General features: G+C 28.3%; 2 protein-coding genes across 4 annotated transcripts in view; both read left to right on the forward strand.

Annotated features, from left to right (window-relative positions):
• Trax (Translin associated factor X) overlaps positions 1 to 9,695 on the forward strand; it is a 639,975-nt gene extending 630,280 nt beyond the window's left edge. For both annotated transcript variants that reach the window (XM_075366331.1, XM_075366332.1), the window contains 3 exons: positions 696 to 927; positions 6,308 to 6,441; positions 9,059 to 9,695. In XM_075366331.1, the coding sequence (XP_075222446.1) occupies positions 696 to 927; positions 6,308 to 6,441; positions 9,059 to 9,624 (932 nt within the window). In that variant the 3' untranslated portion in view covers positions 9,625 to 9,695. The remainder of the gene's footprint in view (positions 1 to 695; positions 928 to 6,307; positions 6,442 to 9,058) is intronic.
• Positions 9,696 to 15,554: 5,859 nt separating this feature from the next.
• The window catches only part of LOC142325050 (WD repeat-containing protein 20), a 65,386-nt gene continuing 59,427 nt past the window's right edge, over positions 15,555 to 21,513 (forward strand). For both annotated transcript variants that reach the window (XM_075366335.1, XM_075366336.1), the window contains exon 1: positions 15,555 to 15,955. In XM_075366335.1, the coding sequence (XP_075222450.1) occupies positions 15,704 to 15,955 (252 nt within the window). In that variant the 5' untranslated portion in view covers positions 15,555 to 15,703. The remainder of the gene's footprint in view (positions 15,956 to 21,513) is intronic.

Consider the following 21,513-nt stretch of genomic DNA (forward strand, 5'->3'; position numbering starts at 1 on the left):
ATTAAATAAATATTAAACTTACGTAAAACAGATTTTTTTTAAACATTTATTAATAATTTTCCTATCCTACCAGTGTTTCTCTCCCTGTAAATTGTAGATATTAGAGATCTTTTCTTTTGCAATTTTTTAAAAATAATTTTGTATGTAGCATAAGTTTTACAGCATTAAAATATCACAAATTTTAAAGGATTTTTTGTGGACTCTTTCAGTACAACATTCCTCTATATCTAAACAACATACCTTTAAAGTACATAGGAATATCAGTCTTATTTAGTAACTGTGATAACGTTTGGAAAGTTAACCACATTTCCTTTGAACTGGGGTAGTAAGATTGTAGCATTCTAATACAGTTGATTTCAAGATGACACTAGTAGTATATGTGTGAAACTTTGAGATTATCACAGATTTAGAATACATTTTTGTACTAAGAAAAATTCTCAATTTGCTTTTTTAGTGCCAAGATTTTCTCATCAGTGTTATTTTTGGGCTAGCATAACAATATACCTAAAACATATATTTACAGTATAGAGCATATATTTATTAAGTATAACTATCTTTGTTGTACACATTAAAAGTGTGTTTATATTGAAAATAATAGTTCATTTAATTTAGTACTTTTCAAAACATTTAAACGTGTTAGAAATTATCTTTTAGTCTTTAATGTGTAAAATTTTGATTCCTTGTGCATTTTATAGGTCATGGTTGGAATCAAAGACGGCATGCAGGTGAGAGAAAAAAACAGAGTAAAAATTCTGAAGAGGATAAAAAAAGTGAGAATTTTGGAGATTCACTTGTTATAAAAGCTTTTCTACAATATAGAGATGAGATGGATAAGAAGCATGATAAATTTGAACGATTAGTTAAAATAAGTAGGGATATTACAATTGAAAGTAAACGTATAATATTTCTATTACATTCAAATGTCAGGTAAATTTTAGTGATAGTTTATTTTATGTATTTGTTCATAATTAAGTTTTATTTTAATTCTTTTAGTAAAATATCATTATTGAATATAGGAATTTACATAGCCCTTTAAATTTTGTCGTAGAAGTTAATTAACACTACAACTAAACTTAATTTTATCTGTATTACTACATTGTTAAAAAACACAATTTGATCCTTCATGAGACATTATATTCTACCAATTGGAGGAAATCACTCGGTAGTTGATCGTGCCTTTTACTTTCCTTCCATTATCCTTCATTCCTGCTTCATCGTGTATGTATTATACAAAGTGCATCAGTTGCCAGTCTAGCAAGTGAACTTAATGAAGTAGCTGAAGATTATGTTTAGTTACAATCAGGGGTTACATAAATAGCCAAAATAGATGGCTGAAAATTTTATTACTTAAAACACCAGGCCTGCTCCTACTGAAATATAACAACTGTCAAAATATCTATTATTTATGAATGTTATAGCAGAAGGAAGTATAAGTGAAAATGTAGAATATAATAACTGCATTGAAATTTTCTTTGTGTTCTTTCTTACAAATGCTAGCTCTTCTTGGGTTTTAATTCATAAAACTCATTTGTCATCCAGTGAGAGGAAATTCAAAGTAGAATACACCTCATGTCTTTAATAGATTACATTAATGTAATAATAGTTGTTAAAACTAATTTCTCTTATTCAGATTTTCCTGTGCTCTTACTGTAATAACAGTAACTACAGGTATGGAAAGATAGATTTAAAATATTATAAAATTCAACATTTGTTTTAGTTTTCATAACAATGAAATGATTTCCTTGTTAAGTTTGAAATTAAAAAATGAATTTTTCAATATTAGTTGATATCGGATATTCAAAGAACAGTTTTTATCTTTATACATAGTTTAACAAGTCTTTTTATGTTTAAAAAAACATTTTTGAAACAATTTTCCCATAAAACATTCTTAAGCATTTCAGTAAAAGAGTTTAATTACTCAAAAAGTTTTTATAGAATTGTATTCTAATCTAGGACTGCCCAACATGATTAGTACTGAACTTTGAAAGTGGTGATGGTCTGGAATAGAAAAAAATCAAGAGTTCTCTATTCCAGATAGTCTGCAGAAGTTCCTTATATCTGCTGACTACCGGAAAAAATTATCTGTTTCACATTTTGTCTTGTGAACCAAATCCCTCCAAGTTACTTGCTGCCCTTCTCAATAGGAAAGATGGCACAAGAAGCTGAATTTAGAAAAATGGAAAAGAAATAATCAAATGGTGAAATATCTATTGAATACTTCAACACTGATAAATGAAGTCAACAGATTCGTTAATTACTCTGAAAAATAAAATTAAAAAATTATAAAATTGTGATCAACATTGTGTGTGTGTGTTCATCTTTCACAATTTTTTTCTGAAAACCCCTTTCTTAAAATTATGCTTATTTTATTCTTAACTGCATTATTAATGACAATACCTGCAAAATTTGGGTTGTGGAATGTTTTTTAACTTTTGATAGTTGATTCCTATGTGTATTTTAGCACTAAATCCAAAAATAACCTTCTTTTTTTTGCAAATCACAAATTTCAAAATTTGTAAAAAAGTTGAAAATTTGACAAAAATGTGGTAGTATAAAATAAATATAAAACTGTTTTTTATGATAAATTTATATAATATATTCACTTTTTTTGGTGTATATTATTTATTCTTGTAGTTAAACAGTTGACTGGTCACAAGAGCAGGGGTGGTTGGGATGAAGATGACAGGATGATGGGAGAGCTTGGCCATCAGATTATGATAAGACTTAACAAGATGTAACATATTTATTGGCAGCTATCCGCGTCAAACCCACCGGGTTGGTCTAATGGTGAACACGTCTTCGCAGATCAGCTGATTTGGAAGTTGAGAGTTCCAGCATTCAGCTCATAGTAAAGGCAGTTATTTTTATACAGATTTGAATACTAGATCTTGGATACCATGTTCTTTGGTAGTTGGGTTTCAATTTACCACACATCTCAGGAATGGTTGAACTGAGACTCGACAAGACTATACTTCACTTATAAATATCATCCTCATTCATCCTCTGAAGTAATACCTGATGGTAATTTGCAGAGACTAAACAGGAAAAAGGAAGAAGCTATCCGTCTCACTCATGCACCATGCAACTAATGTCAGTGCTGTGTGATTTTCCATCTTCTGTGATCAAACGCATTTTTGTTGGTAGAAAATATATTTTCAGGCCATAAAGCAAACTTTCCCTTTTTCAAGAGACTGCAAAAATTCTGCAGATTCTTTTTGTTACATTTTTGGTAAGTTAATGGTGAAAGCAAAAAATAACTAACAATTTTCATTTGACAAGAGTACCTCATGTATTTCAGAGTGAAAATAGGAGATCAGTGCAAAACTTGGACACCTCACAATGACTGCTACACATGGGTTGAAGGACTTATATGGTGGTCAAAGGGTGAACAAGAAGTGTTCAGATTTGAGTTCTAATGGTGTAGCAAGAGCCATGAAATCAACACCAGTAACAATCATTGGATTGTTACTTTTGTTTGGCTGGTTTTCACGATTTCAATTTGAAGAATAAAAAAAAGTTGTCTATCCAGATATGCCATCTGCTATACGCCGATTCTTCATGGTCCAGGCATACCAGTGCCAATCCACCAGAAAATTCACCTTAAATAGACGATTCCACAAGTGATTTAAATAAATATAACATCAAGAAGTCCACAAACCTGAAGAAAGCTGTGCACCAGAGCTTTACTCAGTCTGAACTAAACGATTTGGTTCAAGATTTACATCTGACCAAAGGAAATTCAGAATTGCCTGGTTTGAGGCTTAAAGAGAAGAACCTGCTAGCAACTGGCACCTTATTTCCCTGGTTCAGGAACAGAAAAAAAGGATTTTCTTCAATTTTTTTTTTTTTTGAAGAAGGAGAATTAGTCTTCTATACCGTTGTATGTGGACTTTTGACTCGATTTAACATTTTGAATGAAAGTACAGATTGGAGACTGTTCATAGATTTGTCCAAAAGAAGTATCAAAGTTGTCCTTCACAGTGGTTATATATATATCCGTCAATACCTGTTGGACATTCTGTCCATTTAAAAGAGGATTACGATAATTTGGAATTCATTCTCGATAAAATTAAATAAAACAATCATAAGTGAATTACATGCAGCCATCTCAAAATAATATTTCTCCTAGGACAGCAAGGAGGATACACAAAGTTTCCTTGTTTTTTGTGTGAATGGGGTAGCAGAAACAGAGAAAATCATTGGATAAGGAAAGATTGGCCAAAAAGAGCTTCGTTAGAACCTGGAATCAGAAATGTGCTCCGAAAAGCCTTATAGATCCAAGTAAAGATCTCCTTCCACCTCTACATAGCAAGTTAGGCTTGATGAAGCAATTTTTCAAAGCCTTACTTTTTTTTTTTTGTCTTCAGTCATTTGACTGGTTTGATGCAGCTCTCCAAGATTCCCTATCTAGTGCTAGTCGTTTCATTTCAGTATACCCTCTACATCCTACATCCCTAACAATTTGTTTTACATATTCCAAACGTGGCCTGCCTACACAATTTTTCCCTTCTACCTGTCCTTCCAAAATTAAAGCGACTATTCCAGGATGCCTTAGTATGTGGCCTATAAGTCTGTCTCTTCTTTTAACTATATTTTTCCAAATGCTTCTTTCTTCATCTATTTGCCGCAATACCTCCTCATTTGTCACTTTATCCACCCATCTGATTTTTAACATTCTCCTATAGCACCACATTTCAAAAGCTTCTAACCTTTTCTTCTCAGATACTCCGATTGTCCAAGTTTCACTTCCATATAAAGCGACACTCCAAACATACACTTTCAAAAATCTTTTCCTGACATTTAAATTAATTTTTGATGTAAACAACTTATATTTCTTACTGAAGGCTCGTTTAGCTTGTGCTATTCAGCATTTTATATCGCTCCTGCTTCGTCCATCTTTAGTAATTCTACTTCCCAAATAACAAAATTCTTCTACCTCCATAATCTTTTCTCCTCCTATTTTCACATTCAGTGGTCCATCTTTGTTATTTCTACTACATTTCATTACTTTTGTTTTGTTCTTGTTTATTTTCATGCGATAGTTCTTGCGTAGGACTTCATCTATGCCGTTCATTGTTTCTTCTAAATCCTTTTTATTCTCGGCTAGAATTACTATATCATCAGCAAATCGTAGCATCTTTATCTTTTCACCTTGTACTGTTACTCCGAATCTAAATTGTTCTTTAACATCATTAACTGCTAGTTCCATGTAAAGATTAAAAAGTAACGGAGATAGAGAACATCCTTGTCGGACTCCCTTTCTTATTATGGCTTCTTTCTTATGTTCTTCAATTGCTACTGTTGCTGTTTGGTTCCTGTACATGTTACAGGAACCAAACAGCAACGCCTTACTAAAAGAAGGTAAATGTTTTAAATACATCTGTGACAAATTTTCAGTCTTATCAACTGCCAAACTAAAAGAAAGTGACTTTACAGGTCCTGATATTAGAAAACTTCTAAAAGAAGTGAACTATTTTCCTGAAAATCTTGGTGCTGTTATGCCGTTAACGAAGAGATGGGTGAGAGATTTCATCAGGATATGAAAGAAGTGGAAAGGCGGTATCAAGGAAAATGTACTACTACAGTAATGGCAGACTATTGCTGGATGTTACCTAGAGATGAGCCATATAGAGAACATGGAAGGAAAAGCACGAAGCAGTGTATAAGCCATCGGAAGAAACTTCAACACATGGAATAAAATTGAAAGTATTTTACATACTTCGTCATTAAGGGTGGGAGTGGTTTCAAAAGACTCATAAGTACCTCATAAGAATTAATTAAATAAATAAAAATAAATTAATTTAAAAATGCACTATAATAATAATTAGGCTTATTTTGTGGCAATCTTCAATTAAGAGATCAATGAACTCCCCCCTGCCCACTTCTTCAGCCACTCAACTCTTTAGCTTTAAGAATACATAGTATAAGCCAAAAAAGTAAATATATTATATTAATTTATTGTTAAAAAAACATTTTATATCAATTTTATTGTATCACATTTTCATAATTTTGCAACTTTTTACAAATTCTGAAATTTACAAAAAATCCTAATGTGATGGGGTAAAAATGAAGGTTATTTTCAGATTCAGCACTAAAAAATATATAAGAATCAATTATCAAAAACTAAAAAACACAACCATTGCAGGCTTGCATGATTAACACAGTTTTCTAAAACAGAACAATTAGTTTTTTGCCACAGAACAGTGGTGTGTGATGCAAAGATTAATTTTACTCTTATAGGATATAAATGTGAGTTTCTTCTCTAATAATATAATTATTATTTTAAGTTAATCAAATTACTTTTTAGGGGTTCAGCAGCAACAACTGTTCTCCCAGAAGCAAAAAATCGTTTAATGAGTTTAATATCGACTAAGTTTTTTAAAATTTCTGAAGAACTAGCTGGTGAAGACCCTTATCAGTTTTCTAGATCTTATTATTCAGGTAAATGTAAAAAATATCTGTTGCTAACAATTTTTATGGCTATATTAATACTTTTGACTATATTTAATTATTTCTTTCCCTGAGTTTTGTATGGTGTTGAAGAAAGTATCTATAATAATCATTATAAATAGAGAAGGTACTTTGGAAGTACCTTACTAAATTAACATTCCCATCTCATAATTTTGTAAGATATTATTAAAATAAAAACATAAATTAGATCTTGAAGTGCAGATTCATTTTGCTTAAAATGATATATAGGAATATCTGTAATGATTGAATAAGAAGCGAATATGAGAATCTAACGCCGAGGTTGATACTGTTACCGGACGCCCGGAGCAGTGCTCGTTGGTCCAGCTTTTGCAGCTAATTTTAAACTTTTCCACCCACGCATAAAAACTAACATGATTCATGCAACTACTGTCATATTGTTTGTCCATCTGAAAGAATGTTTGTGATGTATTAGTTTCTAAAAATAAAAATTGGATCACAGAATGCTGTTCTTCAAAAGTACTTTCTTCAGCAGACGTACCATCGTAACTAAGACTTTAGAGTTATGTTTACGTAAATATTAATCAAACAGCTGACCAACACTCTTCTCAAGGTTGCCAAAATACTTACAAAAATTTCTGTTGCTTGCATTAAGCGTTAACTTCACTGAAAATGTCTGTTTAATTATTGTACCCTTGTATTTCACAATTTATCATAGACACGTTTTTTTAAAACAAAAAGAGCTATATTTATATTAACCCTTTTAACTTCAGCATTAAGACATGAATTCTTGATTAAGTTATGTCTATATGGCATATTTATTACAAGTATATTTGTGTATGCTAGGTGTACATAAAGTTTTTTTAAGATTTACTTTTAATTCTTAAGTGGAAGAATCAATTTTTATAAATATTTATAATATAATATTACATAATATTATAATTATTTAGTTATATTCTGCTGCTAGGATGCAGTTTGGTAAATTATTTATGAACAAATAAAGCCTTTATTTTTATAAATCCTGAAATGTTTCTCGAATATTTAAATAATATAAGTTTTAAAAATATATACTTTCAGTAATGGTAAAAACAATTTTCATGTTAAAAAATGTAAAAATGTTCCTAGATTTATTATGTTTTAAATTTCTTTTGTTTTATAAATTTTAACTGATATCAACTGCCACATTCATTAGGGACTGACTCCAGCAACATGAAATAAAACTGCACCTAACATTTTTTAGCATAGCAATTTACAGAAACCAGTTTATTAAATATTCTTTGATAGTAGAAAATTTTCCTTTCTTTATATCAATCTTTCTCCAGTTGCTACTCCTTGAAGCATGCCAGGTGTTGAACAATAATCAGCTTGTTATGGGAAATAATAAATTATACAGTCTTGTTTGTACCCAAAATTTTGGTCTTATTGCTGTTTTCAATGTTCTGTTCATAACCTATAAAACAGTCTTTTCTATTATGTACTTGCCAAAAATACTATTTTACTTTTTGTTTTTTTCATGTGCATTTTATCTATTTTTCACAGTGTTATTATGGATGTTTCAGTTTTGTCATCTTTTGAATAATATAACTAAAAAAAAAAAAAGAAAATCAAATTTATAATTTTATGTGAAATTTTTTTATGGCTAACCAAAAATAAGAAATTTATCTTAATTATTTATGAAATATTTGCAAAATTTCATGTATTAGATTTTATGTGATCAGAAAACATATTTTCTTTCACAAGCATAGATATTTTTTTGTTTCTATCTTTTGCTTAAATAATGATGATAAAAACATTTAATATAATGAAAGCAGTTTTCATGGTTTAGCAGTTAGATATTTCTTTTTTTATGTATACTCACTACTAAACTAGTGCTCAGAAAATATAAATCCTAACAAAAAATTTTTCTAAATTATTTTTAAGATCTGAATTTTTAACAGTAAATGTGACTTAGAAATTTTTTTAAAATTTGTTTAATCCATTTTTTATTACAGTTGTAACAAAAAAGTATTTTAATTAAATGTAATTAATTTTATCGTATTTAAATTCTATACATAATTCATTACAGCATCAATATGATTTACTGATCATATTGATTAATGACTCTCGGTAATGTTAGAAAAGTTAAAAATAAATAAATTTACCTTGCTTGCACAATACTGTAGTATAATATAAACAAGTACAAAATTATTTCGCCGTAACATATGAAAATGAACATGAATTAAAAAAAGAATGATTTAAAGTTAAGCGGATTGAATATTAAAAGTAAAATATTCAATAACATCATTGCAGAGCAAACAAAACATGATTGCAAACAGAAAACCCCAGTTTTAGAATATAAATATGCCCAAACTAACTGATGAACAGATAATGAATATAACCTAACAAAGAAATTCTTTCTTTCCACAGCATAAGTAAATTTTTGTTCACCCAGTAAAAAAAAAAAAAAAACAACAAACAAATATTTTGATTTATATAAAAGAATATGAAATGGAATTCTTTTTATACTATTTTGAAATTAAACAAAATATGATATATGTGATCTTGTAGTCTGATATGTTGGTATGGTCCTAAAAGAAGTAAATGTTAGAAAAAATTGTTATTTATAATTCTTTTTTAATTATTTCTTTAGGTGTCCAAGAATTCATTGAAGCTTACACTTTTTATCATTATCTAGAATCAGGTAAATTATTTCTTTGGGAAGATGCACAGAATGAACTAATTTATTCTATTACAGAAGATGTTGAAAGTAATGTAAATAAGAATATTGACAAAGAAAAAACACATGACTATGATAAATCTGAATCGGATACTGAAATAAATGAATGTGAGTTCAAAAAACCAAAACAAGATGAATTAAAAGTGCTTCTCACTCCACTGGATTATGTCTTAGGTGTACAGGATTTAACAGGTGAATTAATGCGGCATTGTATTAATAGTTTATCATCTGGTGATGTTGAAGCCATGTACAGAGCTTGTGATTTTGTAAGGGATATTTACACTGGATTGTCATGGTTTAAGATACCTTCAAGAGATTTTTATAGAAAGTTAAGTGTACTTAGACAGTCACTTTTAAAAATTGAAAATGCTTGTTATATGGTACGTATTAGGGGTTCAGAAATACCAAAGCATATACTTGCAGATGTTGTTACATGTCAGAATAGTAATCATATTGATGAAGATGAAGGATTTTATTAATGTACTAATAACTGTATTAATGTACTTTTTTTAAGTGTTTTTAAATTATAATTCATTGAATTATTTTTTTTTATATATATGAGAAAAATTTATTTCTTACCCACTGAAATAAGAAAAATAGATCCCTTTCCTCTTTGTTCCTATATTCTAAACTCATCTATACTAGATATAGTTGAAAACAAAGTATTGTTTTCAGTTCAACTGCATATAAATTGTTAGGGCTGACTACAAATTATTTCAAATAATTCATTCTATCTTACTGAATTTATTTTTAACAATAACTTTTATTGATCAAGTTAAAAAAAATAATTCTTTTTTTTTGTAAATAAAAACCAGATATCCCTCTGCAATCATATCTGAGTCACTGAGGATGACAAAATACTTATGTCAGTTAAGAAAAAGTAAAGTTCAGGTATGTGGAACATCAAGGTATGTTGTAAATGGGAATAAATTAATTTTTCATAGGCAATTGTAAATTTTAAATTAGCCATCATATTTGTTGTAAAGAAAAAAGGAGATATAATAAAATATAAGTTATAATACTTTATTAATTATAATAAAACAAATTATAGTATAAAATTTTATAAGAATATAATTAATAGTATGCATTATAATATTTATTTATAATAAGATATTAATTATAATTTATTGTTATAATACATTTCTTGTTAGAATGTTATAGTTTTTTTTATTACGGTTTTACTGGCGAATTATCTCATGTTAGTTGTATTGCATCTTCTTATATTAAACATCAGTTTCTTTATAGTATGAGGTGAAATGAATGAACTTGTGTTGAACATACTGTCAGCAGATTATATCAATAAGCATTTACTGTACTAGTACTGAAGAAGTCATTGGAGTTAATTGTATTTTAAGACTTTTTTAAAATTACATCATATTTAAATTAACTCAAGAGTACCCAATCCTATCATTATCAACCCAATCAGATCATTATGAAATTTGAAAAATTGTACTATAAATGGATGCAACTATTAATCTACAATATATTGCTACCATCTTTCCTGTACTTGTAACAAGAAAAGCCATAGGTTTTAAAACTTGTAAGAAAGTATACTCCTTTTTAATCAGATGATATGAGTGATATTAACTTTTAGGTAATGAGTGATTGTCATCAGAAGTACACATTAATGACATCCAGTAGAAATTTTAAATGCTGTGAATAAATCAAGAGAAAGATTAAATAGTCAGTAGATTTTACTTTACTTCTGTGGAGAAGGATGTGAACAGCCAATCTGCTCACAAATCATAAAATTAATCAAACAATTCATTTCAGTTCCAGACATACGATGATGTGTGGAGAATAAAATGATAAATACTATTTTTCTCCAAGCTGAAAAACTGGAATTCTTTAAAACTCATCAGATGAATTATGAAATAGAAAGTACTTGGAAAACAGATTTTTAAATTGCATAGTTGCAGAGTTTTATAACAGTATTATAAATGAACTATAGTAAAATATATTAAATTAAAAGTAATTCAAAAATTATTAGAATTTGGAAAAATATTAAGAAAGTAATAAAAATAAATTTAAAGATTATAAAACGAAATAAGGATTTATATAGTAGATAATTTAGAGTGTACTTTAATCACTGCAAATACTTCTACAGCTGGCCTCAGTGGTGCAAGTGGTAGCATCTCGGCCTTTCATCCAGAGGTCTCAGGTTCAAATCCTGGTCGGGCATGTCATTTTCACATATGCTACAAATCGTTCATCTCATCCTCTGAAGCAATAACTAACAGTGGTCCCAGAGGTTAAACAAAATAAAAAAGTACTTTCTATAAATTATTTCTGAAAAAAGTGAAAGATAATATTATTCCTAACAGTGCCGTCTAATCAATTAGTGAACAAGCAATCCTCCATGAGCCAATGAAATGAGGATGATGTGGTATGACATCTAAATGAGGTATACTCTTGTACGGACTCAGGCTTGCCATTCCTGAGACATGTCGTTAAATGAAACCCAACCAGCAAAGTATGTCAATATCCACTAATATTCAAATATTTTTTAAAGTAACACCTTTACTAGGATTTTGAACCTTCAACTTCGAAAATCAGCTGTTGAACAATGATTTGCAATGAGAAGTAGAAGTTAGACCATCTTAGTGGATTAAAGATTATATAGCACATGCTTTTTTTAATTAAATGAATTGCTTGTAGGATGGCAATTTGAAAATGCCATGTAAGTGTTCAGCACTTGCTACTGTGTACAATGGCATTGAATCATATGTTGGTACTTTTTTCTCAACCAAATCTATTTATAATTGAAAAGGTTCTGTTTGAAAATTCATGGTTTTACCCATTACTTTTCTGTCTTTACAGAATGCATGATTTTTTTCATTTAATTTCTGTTATTTATTTCAGTAGTGTTGGATCCATCGTGGAACGTTTTGTTTATTATAGAACTGTGGACGTCTAAATTATGAAATTGTATACGGGACTTAATAAATACAAGAGGTCTATAAATAAAGTAATGAGACTAATTTCTTTTGGCAGCCAAAGTTGCAACACTGTAAAGTTACTAGTAAAGATATGATTATGTGAACAGCTGATTTATATTATGTATTAATATTTTTAGTCTATTGTTACCATGTGAGACGTAAACAAATTTTTTGTGAAATGATTTTTTGTTGTGCGTTACAAAAATGAGCGATACAATTATGAGCAATGTTGTGCAATCAAGTTTTGTGATAAACTTGGCGAGAGTGCTACTGAAACTTTTTCAAAATTGAAAAGGGCATATGGAGATGATGTCTGTCACAAGTCCAAGTTTTTAGGTTGTTAAAAACATTTTCAGGTGGCCAGAAATCAGTTGCAGACGATCCATGCTCCGGAAGACCATTAACATCAAAAAGTGACAACAATGTTGAGCGAATCAGAGACTTTCGGAGTTTTTGTCTGCAGGACAGACTGCAAATCAATATGTTTACTGAGAAATTCTTGAAAGGCTGTGGAAAAGAGTTGCCCACGTTAGACCAGCCATCAAAGACAACTGCATGGTACATCATGACAATGCACCTTGTCACACTGCACTCTCAATTAATGAGTTTTTGGCAAAGAAAGACATTCCTGTAGTTTCTCAACCACCTTATTCACCTGACTTGAGTCCCTGCGACTTTTTCCTGTTCCCAACTTTAAAAAAACACCTCAAACGACACTATTTGGAACAGTAGAAAACATTAAAAAAAATTTAATCAACTTTCTTAAGAATATTCCGGTTTCTGAGTTCCAACACTGCTATGAAGAGTGGGAAAACTGTTGAAAGCGTTGCATGGCTTCCCAAGTGAACTATTTTGAAGGTGATAGGAGTCGATGAGACTATATCCAAGGAGTCTGTGTATAACGAACTGGATTGTAAATAAAAAGTTTTTCTGAACCAGTCTCATTACTTTACTTACAGATCATATAATTGAAATTAGTTTTAGATTATTGTTGAGATGTAAAGATTAGAAATATAGTTAGTTTCTGCTCCCATTTCAATATTTGGTATTGCATCATAACAATAACTGATTTAAATGCAAAGCAATTTCAAATATAAAAAAAATTACACACATGCATTAAGAACAATTCTGAAAAGCATTAAAAAAAAATGCCCATATTTTACATGAAGTAATAAGAAAATGCATTCAGTGTAATTATAGTCTTAAATAAACAAACAATGAATCTGTTGTGCAGTATTTAATTAAGTAACTCGCTCTACTGTATTTCAGTTTATTGAATATTATTATTATGCTTTGTGATAGATATATTGTAACTGCAAATTAGTCTTTGATTACTGTTCACTATGCTTTTGCTCTTTAATTCTTTTACAGAGATGCGAGTTTTGTGCAGCATGAATTTTGAATATATCACTGTTCCATTAGTCTGGTCTGTCACATTTGGATTCAAACTTTTGAAACTACAGGCTGTACTTTAAAAAACATGACAGTGTATTAATCGTACATACAGCTGAAAATGAGGCAGTAAGAGAGGCCATTGAACAGCATCCATGCCACTTTTGTCTCATTTAGGGTGTCTGAAGTGTTCGGCAGATTTTTTTCAACCCTGACATTTCCCAAATTACTAACTCCATACATGGGTAAAACTATGAACCTGAGCTAATATCTCTGATTTGTTACATCTTCTACTTTCATTTTAATAAAAATAAAGAATTGTTAAATTGTGATGAATGATTGAAGCTAATTTTCATTTAGTGAATTTTTTAATTAACAAAATTTCTGTTGATGGTCTAAAAAACAACAGAAATTCATAGTTTAATAATTACTGTGTAGTATATAATTTTTTCCTTTGGATCTTATGTTTATGAAGTTATAGAAAAAGGGTTGTTCTATTACTAGAAGACTTAGATTTCTCTTAGTTTTTTTGTATTTTTCTCACAACATCCAACAAAAAGAAAAAAAATTTCAATTATAGGAGTTTTGTGAGATACTTCAAATTAGTTTTTGAGGCAGTTTTGCAGAATTTTTTTTTACTGTTTTTTTTTTTCTAGCATGGAGATTACTCCATGGGATGGTGGTTAGCCAAATCGCTGACTTTTCAGCTTATATTTCTTCCTCTGGGTCATATTTGTGAGCTCTTTTCAGCACCATACATGAGATTAAAGAACATTGAATCCAATTAGAGATATACCAGTTGTTTGGTGTTATTCACACAGTGAAAGATTAGTGAGGTAAAACATTTTATATTTAACCAAATACAAAAACATGTTTTATGTTATATAAACCCTAAAAAGGCATTAAGAGAAAACTATTAATTAGTATTTTCCAGAACTAAAGTTGTCCAATAAATTGATTGATTACAAGCATTTATAAACATATAGTGGATTCTTTTTATCTGTGGATAGGCCTTCAGGTACCACTCAAATATAATTTCCAAAAGTTCTTCGTTCTTTCCAACTGTTTACCCCTTCATTCTTCCATACATTCTCCTCTGTTGAGATTTTTTTTCAACTGGAACCTTTAATAAAATATTTTCATTCTATATTCTTTTTGACCTAGACAATGTTCTCTGTAATTTTGAACTATTTGACCTCTTCCTCCATCTGTTTAACATAGTCACCTTGAACTTTCTAGTTCCAGAGTTTATTGAAAATTAATTTATTTAGTCTTGATTGGTTCATTCGAATCATGTCTATAGAATTTTAGTAGTTTTCTTACAAGAAAAATTATCCTGCATGGTTAATAAATGCTAATTCTGAATCTTAATAATTTGTTAATATAGATTGTTTTTTAACTTCTGTGACCACCGTTAGGTATTGCTTCATAGGATGAGTAGATCTAGTTCACTGTTAACACAGAATGAAGATTTCTTGTGAATTTTATATTAATTTTTAACTATATACAGATAAAGTGCCAATTGAGTTTTAGTTTCTTAATAAAATTACAACATTAATGGTTACTGACTCTCATAATTTTCTTAATGTATTGTTACCTAGTAAACAAAGTATTTCAAACTGTTATTTATGTGGGAATGTAATTGACGTCAGCAGTATTTTAATCTGTGAATGAACGAATCGTTTGACCGTGGTAGCGTAAAAACTGTACCTATAGTTCATCTAAACACTAAGTCGAGTAATAACATTTCATCTTCAAGAGTCACATCTTTATGAGAGATTGATGATATGAGCAACTATCTAATATTTTATATTTTACCTGTAAATGGTTTTACTTCAATACTACGGCATGATACGAATCTTTAACATAAATCGAGCATGTTAGTTATAATCATGCTCTGGAATCGTGTAAGTGAAGTATGTAGATATATGTATCTTCTAGAATTCCAAGAGATAAGGATTTTATAGCGTGTTTTAAATGAATTAGTTTTGAACACGTAACATGGAATTCGAGATTATCCATTGTGAGTCGGGTGACTAATTTTACGAAACGCATTCAATTTTGCGTTTATGCCGCTGTATTAAAGAAGATGATATTGAAACGGTGATTTAATATTAATTCTTGTCATATAAATAAACACTAAATAAGAAATTTTTGTTTATAGCTACCTGTGGAAATAAAGTAGCAATCAACCCACCCACTTCTATTCGTCTCCAGTCAGTTTAAAATGGCGGTGAGTGTAGATGGTGGAGGTAAAGATGACTTGAAAACACAGTTTATTACTAGAGAAGGAATTTACAAATTAATGACTTTATCAGAATATTCAAGACCAAATAGGGTGGGATATAGTAATATGCAAGCAAATACTTCGGTGCGGGTGTCTTTTGTAACGTTACCAGATTCCAGTGGGAATGGTGATAGGATATGTTTTAACGTCGGGAGAGAATTATATGTCTTCATTTATAAAGGAGTTAAAAAGGTACATATCTTAAAGTTTTTAATTAACTTTTGTTACTGAAATTATCCATATTTTAATTATCAACAGTCATCTGTGAGTTTCTCAACGTAAAATTTTAATAGAAGTAATATCATTTTTCTTAGGCCTAGGTTATGTATGTATTATAATATTTTATATAGAGGCTAGTTGTTTATTTACACTAATATTAAACGATAATATTTTAATTACTTTTGTTTTAAAGGAGAAACATAACCGTACTTTAGTTCTAAAAATTTGATTATATTTCATATGTTCTCATTCTGAGTGTCAGAATCTGTAGTAAATCCATAAGAGCTAATTCATTAGTGTGTTTATAATATGAGTAACTTGCCGATATATGAATTAATTTATTTTGTTTGTTTTATTGCATTCAGACCTCAGTTGGTAATTAAAAAGTGCCCTTAATAAGTTTTAGTTTGAGTATGTGGAATATTGTGTACCATATAAATTTAAGAATGGAATATTGGTAATGAAGACTGATTAATAAGAATCTTACTTGCGTTAACTTGCTTATGTTTTTTAAATGATACATAAAACAGTAAAAGAGAATTATTATAAAAACCTAATAAATTTATTACCTCTTTATTACACATCTAAAACAATCTTGATTTAAACATATACTTTTATTTCAATTTTTTTTAATTATTAAACTGTTATATAGGCTTATAATTCATTATTTGTTGGTTATTTTTACTCTTCTAATTGTGATACTTTAGATTGAGATATTTAAGTAATGAAGTAAATTTTGAAAACGAGTTGTGAATAGTATGTTGTGTTTTACACCACTGCTTGTCAAGTTAACTTTGAAATATGTTAAATGCTTTAATTTTTTTTAATATTTTAAATAAATCACGTTTGTTTGTTTATGGCTGAATTACAGTAAAGTAATAATTTCATTTAAAAAAGATGACTGAATACCACAGTAGTTACCGGTTGGATATGAGTAATGTAAGATCTCGAAATGTAGTAAATTTGATAGTTTGGTTATGCTTTACAATAAAAGGAGGAACATTAAAATATTCTCATTTCTATAATTAATTGTTTATATTTGTGGTCCTTTGTCATTATATTTATTTTATCTTTCTCCATTTTGCCATTTCTCCCAACAAGTTTCATGTTTGTGATTTAACTGAGCAAAACATTGTATTAGTTTATTATTTATTAACTTCTGCTGGGAAAATCTTTTGTCTAAAAGATGTAATTTATATTTTAATTCTAAATATGATGCTTCCAAATAAATTCATTGAGATTAACTAATTTTGTGATAGTAGACTAACTAGCTTTTTCTGTCATAATTGAATTCTAAATTTGATGATTTTTTATTTTAGGTTGTGGTACAGAATTATTGGCTGATCAGAATTGGTATTTTATTATAAATATCAGAATTTGTTATTAAATGAGGTTGTTAAGTTTTCATTGTAAATATTCCAGATTATGTTAATTAAACAGTTAAGTTTGTGCAATGAATTTTTATATTTATTTATCATTCAGAGCTCCGTTAATCAATACGATTTTTCAATATTTTTTATGGAGCTTTTCTTCTATGTGCATAGATTCTGTTTCCTGTTTGAGGATAATAATTTGTTTTTCTGTTATAATTTCTGATATAAATTTTCTGTTTGCATTTGTAATAGAATCCATGATCAAATAATGATGGCCATAGTACTGCTAAGCTTTAATAGTTAAAACAAACTTTAAAAAAACCTTCCCAGTCACATTTTGATTAAAGTTTATTTCAGTTTAATATTAAGTTTTCTTTCAGTTAAGTTCTAACATTTTCTCTTTAACAATACCTGAATTTTATGATAATCATTCTTAATGGTTTTTTGTTAATAAAAAATGACATAGAAAAATGACAATATTAATTTTCATATTAAAACAGTGTGCTTATTTTAAAGTCATGCAATACCCCACATCTAGAGTTAGGAGATCTTTTTGATAGAGAGATCAAATAAGCTATCTGTCAGATGGACATATTAATGACACCATTAATGACAACCAGGTGTTTTTAGGTAACCATTAATTCAAAGTGACAAATTGTGTTCTTTAACACAACAAAAATTTGATTTTTATTAGGTTATTAGCTGTACCCAGAATTCATTAGCATATTGCAATGATTCTCATATGAATCGAGAACCTTTTCTTTGCTGAAAAACATGAATTAATATTATCTGTTTATTTTAAATTGAAACTAATGTTGGTTATTTTTTTAAGTGATCTTATACTCATATTTGTATGTCTGTTTTATTTTAAAAGAAAGGCTCAGTTCAGTAAAAAGCATTCTATGTTTTTAAAATAACTGAATATTGGGCGTGTAGTAAAATTTTGATATTTTAAAATTGATTATCAAGAAACCTTATTTTAGTGAATTGACATAATATTTACTTCCGGTTAAAAATAAAGGCTAGCAATTCCAACTTACAGATTTCACGTAGAAACAATGATACTTTTGACTGAAGAAGGCTGTTGATTGCGTAGGTAGTAGGTATGTTTGTGTGGTCTATAGATCTATTCTGCAGTTTGTAAAACAAATTTCATACTTAAATATAACTGTAATTTTGTTTTTTTAACTAATTAATACAGTTGTAATATAATATATTATAATTATATAATTCTATAATGTTTAGACCATGTTAACCAAACTATAAGTGGTCTTTAAGCCTATTGTTACCAATAAAATGTACTTCATAGAAACTTACATGCTAATGACCAGTTTACAAGAAAGTAGCTGTTTAATTTATAAGTGTAATTATTTTATTTAAAAACCAGTTTTGAGTTAGTACTTAAATTTAGAAAAAAAAAAAAGTGAAGCAGAATAGATAGAATGATCATTAAAGGACAGTAATTATAATTTTGTCTACTCTAACCTAGTCGCATACTTATTTCTATTGGTCTTCTTTCCATCTTAAATTCATTGATCAGCGTTATTTTTGAGAAGTGCATTATCATTTACTATTTTAAAGTGAGTTTTTTGTTTAGTAATGTACTTAACTTCTTTCAGTTGTGCTGATCAAGTAATTTTTTCCATTGCTGAACTGTGGACAGTATTGAATGATAGTGAAATTGAGATTATCTATATATTTATTGAATGAAATAAGTAAAAAGTTGGAATATTTTATATAATTAACTATGTGTAGTGTAAATAAATACATTATAATGGAGTGTTTAAATGTAATTATTGCACATTTTAAATTTTAATAAGAATTAATTGTTATTTAATATAATGTTAAGGTAACACAAAGTAGTTCTATATATTTGTATGTTAATAATCACAGTTGCAGTAATTATGTTCAACTACGTAAACGAAAGCTACAGTTTGTGTACATAACTTAAGTTTGATGTTTGTTTATAGAGCTTTCATATACAGTAACACCTTTTTTTCATCACACCTTTACACACGGAATTTTAACTCATGTTTTTTTATTTATTTATGGTATTTAATTGAAAAAATTAAATGCTAAATTTAATTAGTAATTACATTAGTTTAAATGCAAAGAGAAAAATGTTATTACTTCCTTGGATGAAATAAAGGAAGTAATCGTGAAAAATTTCGGTTTTCAGATTTCAACAGAAGTATCCATTTTGACTATTTTTGGCATGACGTCTATACGTATGTACCTCGCATAACTCAAAAACGATTAGCCATAGGATGTTGAAATTTTGGATTTAGGATTGCTATAACATCTAGTTATGCACTTCCCCTTTTGATTGCAATCAACTGAACCAAAAGTGTCAGAAAAGTCCAAAATCTAAAAAATTTGGAGTTTGGACTTTTTCTTAACTGCAGTAGTAAGCCCTCATTGAGAGCTTTTCAACGATATAAATGGTACTTATTTTCATTGGTTCCAGAGTTGTAGCCAAATGAAATTTTAATTAATGAAATATTTGGATCATACAAGGGGAAGGAACATCAGTTCAAATCAGACATTGTCTTTTTTTTTTTTTAACTTTTTTTTTAAATTTAAATATATTGATTTATTAATAAAAAAAAATTTACGATGAATAATAATTCAATAACAATGATATGAAAAAATACAGAAAGTATTAATGAAATAAAATTTTATGTACTTTTCATTTTTTTTAAATGTGTATATGTAATTTAATAGGTGTACAAGGAAGTCATGTGGTGTCCATATCAGATTTTTTTTTCTTTAGTTTGAATTATATGTTAATTTTATATTTTGAAACTGAAAAACTGTAAACATCAGTTGTGAAATCTGAATACTTTCTTTCTAAACATCTTATTAGCCCAAACAAAAATTATTACATTTTTTGTATGTTTCGATTATAACATTTACGATAGAATGTTGGCACTACTTCCTAATTAGATTATTAATAGTAACTGGAAATGAACTAAGCGTTAATTTCATGTGGATTATTATTAAAAATAGTACATACTTTGCTTCAATGGTATTCATAGACAAATTGTTTTAGAAAAATCTTTCTTCTTTGCTAATAAAATAGACATTATCAAACATATTTTTTGGACTACTCCTGCCAAAAAATAATTTAAGATAATCATATATTTATATATACACAATTTACTTTTCATAAAGTACCTTAGAACCCTATCTTAATTTAGTCAAAGATTAATTAATTACTATATATATTAAGATTAATTAATACATATACACACACACACAGTATAATAATAATAATAATTTATATATGCAATATAATATTCTTTTAACCTTCGCAAAGCACAGAATTAAAGAAACTCCTTTTACCTTTAATTTTTTTACTTCATTAAATGCTTTCGGGCCTAAGCCCATCCACAGTGATTTTTTTTTTATAAATTCTTAAACTTTTTACAATTTACACAATAACTATTAACTTTTTACATTTTGTAAAAATTGTTAGTTTAAAATAAAATAAAGTAAAAAATTAAAAAAATTTTTTTAAAACATTTAAAGTAAATTTAGAACAAATTTTTTTCAGTCAGGAATGAAAAAGTATTCAGAAAAAAGAATAAAAGAATTTACAAAAAATATCAATGAGGATGGGCTTAGACTTGAAAGTGTTTGATGAAGTAAAAAAATTAAAGGTAATAGTGTTTCTCTAATTCTGTGCTTTGCGGAGGCTGAAAGAATATTATATTGTATATAGATATTTATAAACAGTGGAAAAATGGACTATGAAAAGTGTAACCTAAATAAATTTATAATATATATTATATATATATATATATATATATATATATATTATAAATTTTTCTTTTAATATTATTTTAAAGAATTGAATTGAATCTGTTGCTATTGGGTAGATAATTTAATGAATGAAAAATTTTTGTCCATATCTAAAGACCTAATAAGGTTAGCTCTCATCAAGCATGAAAAAAGTCATAATTAATGATCTATTTCAAAGAAATTGCATTTGAAAATCTGTGCACCTGTAAAAATATATACAACTTTGAAATATGATAAATGCTTAAATATTTAGTTTTTTTATTTTAAATGCTTAAATATTTAGTTTTTTATTTTATGTATCATAGATTGTAAAAATTATTTTTGTATTAGACTTTTCCTGTTGTTATTACATTT

The sequence above is a fragment of the Lycorma delicatula genome, chromosome 5, assembly GCF_047948215.1.
Source record: "Lycorma delicatula isolate Av1 chromosome 5, ASM4794821v1, whole genome shotgun sequence".
NCBI lineage: Eukaryota > Metazoa > Arthropoda > Insecta > Hemiptera > Fulgoridae > Lycorma > Lycorma delicatula.